At 39.7% G+C, this 6,106-nt stretch overlaps 1 protein-coding gene across 1 annotated transcript; it reads left to right on the forward strand.

Annotated features, from left to right (window-relative positions):
* The first annotated feature begins 839 nt into the window (after positions 1 to 839).
* On the forward strand, positions 840 to 5,447 carry LOC123048467 (2-oxoglutarate-dependent dioxygenase 11). Its single transcript, XM_044471564.1, has 4 exons — positions 840 to 1,184; positions 2,436 to 2,683; positions 3,612 to 3,933; positions 4,868 to 5,447. The coding sequence occupies exons 1-4, from the start codon at positions 906 to 908 to the stop codon at positions 5,111 to 5,113; spliced, it is 1,095 nt and encodes a 364-aa protein (XP_044327499.1). The 5' UTR covers positions 840 to 905; the 3' UTR covers positions 5,114 to 5,447.
* Positions 5,448 to 6,106: the final 659 nt, after the last annotated feature.

The raw sequence follows: 6,106 nt of genomic DNA on the forward strand, positions 1-6,106 counted from the left end.
TCAATGCTGCTCTACAAGTTGTATAGCTTGCATGCTCGGCCATGATGTACTACAAGACCGAGGACAGGCCATTCATGCACATACATTGTTGAATGGGACTCAACGGGTAGCCTGCGTGGGAGGACATGTGTCGGCTCTGATTATTCTAGTACCGTTCAATTTGAAATTGATCATATGGGAAAACTTGTTGAACATCCGGTAATCTTGGTGAATTTGAACTATTCTTGTACTAAAGATGTTTGCATGCTATTTATGTCCATGCCTACAGTGTTTACTTCTGTCGTGTTTGATGTAATTTATCCGGTTTGTTGAAATCCCGTTTGAAATGTTTGCGACGGTTGAATGTCCGGCTCTCACATCACTTCTTACTGATTGATCCCCACCGTTTCGCAGACGGATACAGTGTTTGATATGGACGTCACGTTGAAGATGGTATATCAGTTAAAAATACTCCAGAGTGATGGTGCAAAGGCATGTTTGAATCACGCCATCGCAGATCTGCAAGTGGCCAGTGCATTAAATTCGGCCATTAGCTGACGGGCATATTTTTTAGCATCGGCGCTTCCCGGACGAGCCGGTCAAGGAATCATTCGCATTTTCTAAGTCCGAAAGATATAATCGTGGTCGACTTTCATGGTACTTTCTCTGTTTTATATTAATTGTAGTATTAAATCAGCGACAACCAATACCAAATGGAGGGAGTACGCTCCACTCTGACCGTCCGTTCACATCGTGATGTGTGCACATGTAATCATCACATGCCCACCTTCTGTCCGCCCCAGAGTCATTAGCAGGAGTTGACATTACATTTCAGTTAACAATCTGCTACGGAGTATATAATAGCCTGATCGATGGCTGTAACCTGACTAGCGAGACCCGTCGTGGAGAACTAGGTAGCTACACCGATGGAGGCGGAGGCAGCGAGTGGTAGCGCCGGCGGGTGGTCGAAGGTGGGAACATCGCTTCCCGTGACGAGCGTGCAGGCTCTGGTGGCGTCCGCCGGCGAGCTGACGGTGGACAAGATCGGACGGTATATCCAGCCGGACATCGACGCACATGCCGTTCTCCCTGAGCTGTCCGACGAGGTTCCGGTGATCGATCTCAGCAAGCTCTTGAGCGCCGAGTCCGCTGAAGCAGAGATCGCCAAGCTCAGATTTGCCTGCGCGGAGTGGGGCTTCTTTCAGGTACTTGAGGCCAATATTAACCGACCAGTACAATTTATATTTCTTCATAATGGGTATTGTATCTCCGTGGGCAACCTGGAGACATTTGGGGTCTGGGTCTTTACCTTCGATCATAGAGATAGTCTTTTTTTGGTTGTTGTTCATTAGGATAGTTGATGAGATACTTGAAGCCCGACAGACTTTACGAGTAAACAAATAATTTTGTTCACCCAGCTTGTGTTTTTTTTACCAACTAGGACAATGCCCGTGCGTTGCGACGAGATATAAATATTCTAGTGTGTTAACTCGTGATTTATCTGCCCATATTAATGTGATTGTCCAAATAAATGTTAATCAAATCTGTCCGTGATCTACCCTATAGTCTGATGATAAATTTGATAAGTAAATTAAAGTGGAATTGATGCAAAAAAACAAGTAAATTAATGTGATTGAGCGGTATACTGGAAGCTGTGGTCAAATATGGCATGGTGAAAAAAAAACCAGCTGACGATGGAGACATGGTGGAGGGGGAAACCGGTTGACGAAAAGTTCCACCTAGCAGGAAAAGAAACGCTACTTATTTTTTCAGTAGTATATAGAGATTTATTCTAAACTCGATCTCTAACCTTGCCCTCCTCAGATAATATTGTTGGATTTAAGAAATTGTAACGTCTATAATGTGGTAGTAATTGAGATTGATTCAGACTCACTTGTAATATCTATTACTTCAAAAGGTCTTACAAATTCTTAAATACGACATTTCTTGTAAATTTGAGGATGACTGATCCTATATAAACCTAATCATTGGTTATTTATGGTTTCATTTTCTATATTTATTATTATCAACTTAATATTCCAAATATCTTCAGTCACTTTTTTAGAATATTTCTTTTTAAAAATCTCAGTTCATATAGTTATTTTTTGAATTCTTAGATTTATTCACATCTTCCAATTTTATTACTTTCTTCCCTCGAATGCTTTTCCTGGTATTTTTTCATAATTTATCATACTTTTGTGCAACTCGGTCATCACATGGGGGAAATAATTGCAATTTGTCATATTGCTCCGATTGTCGTTAGGGACCAGATTAGCCACTTTCAAAAGTATAGGGTCAAAGATATCTAGTATTGGATTTCAAAGATAAAATCCGGAATTAGTCTAGAGAGAAAAACCATACTTTTCTCTACATATTAGTTTGTAGATTCATTAATTCCATCCCTTGAAAATGTGTTTGATAAAGCATTATTGTTTGTCCAACTATTGTGCTTTCAGGTTGTAAATCATGGAATACCGGATGAAGTCATAATGGGTATAAAGCAGGACATTCAAAATTTCTTTCGACTCCCCCTCGAAGTTAAGAATGAATACGCTCAACGCCTAGGGGATCTTCAAGGGTATGGCCAAGTGTTTGTTGTCTCTGATGATCAAAAGCTAGAATGGGGTGACAGGTTTGCCCTCTTCATTGAACCACCCCAAGCTCGTGATATGAGCTACTGGCCAAGTCAACCTCATACTTTCAGGTCAGACTTTGTATGCTTGGGATATCTAAATGTATAAGAAAGGAGAAGGAAAATGCCTGCTACCTTCTATTCTATGCACCAGATTAAGCAAATATATTAATTTGGCAAAGGCGCTCAAGTTGGTTCGAGATTGGATACTTAAACCTTAGAAGATTGACATGGTTGCATGTGATCTTTTGGTAAATGGATTGACCGTGTCAAGTTTTGAACTAAGAACTTGCTTTCACCGATATAGTGTGCCATATTTGTGGTGTGGTCTTTGAAGCATCATTTTGACATTTATTCATCTTCTTATGCATATGATCCATCTGTTGTGTGTTTATTACATTATTACATGTAAAAAATGCATTACCCTTTTAATATACACTCATACTCCAAAGAGAAGAGTACCAAACATTTATGTTGGCCGTATCATTTCATTCCTTTCCAATGTTACGCATCTCTCAAAGTAAACTACTATGATATAGCTTTTATGTTTATGCATAGCTATAGATATGACACCAGCCTCACCAAACTAAATTAACCTCACAACAACCTAGAAAAGATTGTTGCCTTTATTGTTGATGTTCTACCTATCCCTAGACAATTTGGTTGAATATTGTTCGTTATGAAACTTAGAAGTTGCAAATTTTACTAAAATCAGCCATAGGAACTAATGAATATTATTTGTTCTATGAAAAACAAATTGATATCAAGTCTTCTGGGTAAAATTTCAGCATCAATATCCAGCAATCGAGTTTTTATGGTTCATGGTAATGACCAACAAAGGGCCGTCTAGGGGACTATACAAGCAATGGATTTTTTATTGGGCTTGTTATTTGTACTTGGTACAAAAACAAGCTAGGTCTGGTCATATAAGTCCAACGTATTTCAATATCTACCAAAGCCCATCATTAACAGAGAAACATTAATATTTTTATGATCCCAGGAATTGTATTGAACAGTACTCTTCAGAGGTGATGAAATTCACGCGTTCTCTTGCCATCTTGATTGCAAAAACACTAGATGTTGATCCGGAATTGGTGGGAGACAAACATGCGTCTCAATTTCTCAGGATGAACTACTACCCTCCATGCACGTCAACCCCAGAAAAGGTTCTAGGCTTGTCACCGCATTCCGATGGATCTTTTCTAACTATTCTGCTAGAAGTTAATTCAGTTCAAGGCTTACAAATTAGAAGGCATGGTGCATGGATTCCCGTGAAACCACATTGTGATGCACTATTGGTGAATGTGGGCGACCTTCTTGAGGTATGCTTCTAAAGACATATTAACCTAGTAGTATAGCATCTGAAACGAAATGGTATAAAAATTAGTAAAAACTTTGCAATCCTTATATGTGTTTGGGTGGGAGAAATCCTCAACTTCATAACTTACTATCTCCTTTATGAAACTCTAAGATACAGATGTGCTTACATGCTCACACACCCATCCCTCTGACACCAATTGAAAGTGCGTATGTCCGACATGTCATCTTGTGCTAAATAGCTCTGCTACTTGGGTTTGTAAAAGCACTTCTCAATTGATGTATCACATATTAAATCGTTAATTTTACCAGGTCATATGCTGGTCTAGAAAAAATAAGCAGGATTTTTGCTTAGGGTTGTTTCTAAATGTTTTGGGGGTTTGAGGGCAGAAAAAGTACATTGTCCACCTAAGCAAACAAGCGAGTCATCGAGCCACCTTTGTAGCCCTCACACAACATCTAGGAAACTTAGTTGAGAAAGCTCATTCTTAATTGAAGAAAAGACTCATTGTTTTCTCTTTGTACAAGGTACTAGGTTATTGTTCCTATTCTCTGGTTCTCAATAGGATTGTCTTGTAATAAATGAAAATCAGCTTGTTAATATTCAATTTTCAATAGGATTATGTTGCAATAAACAAAAATTAGCTTGTTAGTGTTCAACATTTTTTCTGCTGTCTTCTTCTATTTTTTCTGTAAATTCTTTATCAAATAAGACAAAAAAAAATTAAGGCCTTACAAGCGATGTCATCTTTTTCGGGGGATGGACGGTACACTCTAGACAAAGGAATAGTTGAATGGTGTATATATTACTTTTCCCTAGACAATGTCATGTGTAGTCTCAAACTACTTCCAATTTTATACGATTGAGAAACTACTATTTTCAAGGATATAGATGAGAAACTTGATATTTGTTGAATCCAATCTATTTATTATTTATAGATTATGACAAATGGGAAGTACAAGAGCATTGAGCACAGGGTCACCATCAATCCCCACAAGGAGCGACTATCCATATCAGCATTTCAAATCCCAAACTATGATGGAATTATTTCACCAATGTTGGAAACTGCAGAACAGAAGATATTATACAAGACAATGAAAGTAGGAGAGTATTTAAGACTTTATTTCTCAAACAAACTAGAAGGAAAGAGAGCCCTGGATTATGCGAAGTTATCCGAAATATAAGGATTTTCTACTGAACTTTGTCGTTCTGGATAAACACTCTTAAATTAATATGTGATGCTTCATTTTAATGGATATATATTTCTCACCAGGACCAATCGGCGAGACGTTTGTCATTTTATATGAACCTTTGCATTTATTTTCAGATATACATGTGATGAAATTCTTCATCGGGTACACTTGTAATACTTGAAAGACGAATATAGGTTTATTTCAAATATCTGTTCCAAACCATCCATCAAGATAGGTGGTGCCAAGCGGAAGATGACAATTATGGATTGAGAAATACAACTGCCCCATTAGCCACCAATCAATTATCGGTGCTTATTTTGTTTGACTGGAATTACATCCATCTCGTTATGTTGATGTTGTGATCTTGTAGACTTGACTTGTGTGCTGCATTTTTGTTGCTTGAACTATCAAACACCATAAACAACTGACTTGCAGATGGCCTCAGCTTAATTTTGTTTTTGCTTAATGTAATGCCATGTTTTAGCTAATACTTAGAGACGCGTGCTGTATATTGGGTCTCCGATGGAGTATTAGTCATAGATGTTGTTGGATAACGGTTTATATACACAAGGGCCTAAGAGCATCTCCAACAGGCACATAGTTGCGCGCCCCCTAAATTTGTTTTTCTGCGCCGAAATAGCTTTTTAGCGCACGCAGGAGAGTGTTTAATTTGCTTTACCAGGCGCTGAAAAATTTAGCCGCTATAGCACCAGCAGGCACTGCAAAATATAACGTTTCGAGCCCAAGGCGTGTATCGCCGGAGTGGATCTCCGCATAATACACGCTGGAGGGGTGGAGGCGGCCGCCGCGGAAGCCCGAGCTGCTCCGGGGGCGCGGCGGCATGACAAGGCGCTGGAAGAGGCGGGGGGAGAAGGCGCAGTGGCGGCGGGGAATTGGAAGAGGCGGGGGAGAAGGCGCGGTGGCGGGGCACGGGAAGAGGCGAGGAAGAGGCGCGGGGGAGGGAAAGGGTGGCAGTTGGCGGGC

This window comes from Triticum aestivum, chromosome 2D, assembly GCF_018294505.1.
Source record: "Triticum aestivum cultivar Chinese Spring chromosome 2D, IWGSC CS RefSeq v2.1, whole genome shotgun sequence".
NCBI classification, from domain to species: domain Eukaryota; kingdom Viridiplantae; phylum Streptophyta; class Magnoliopsida; order Poales; family Poaceae; genus Triticum; species Triticum aestivum.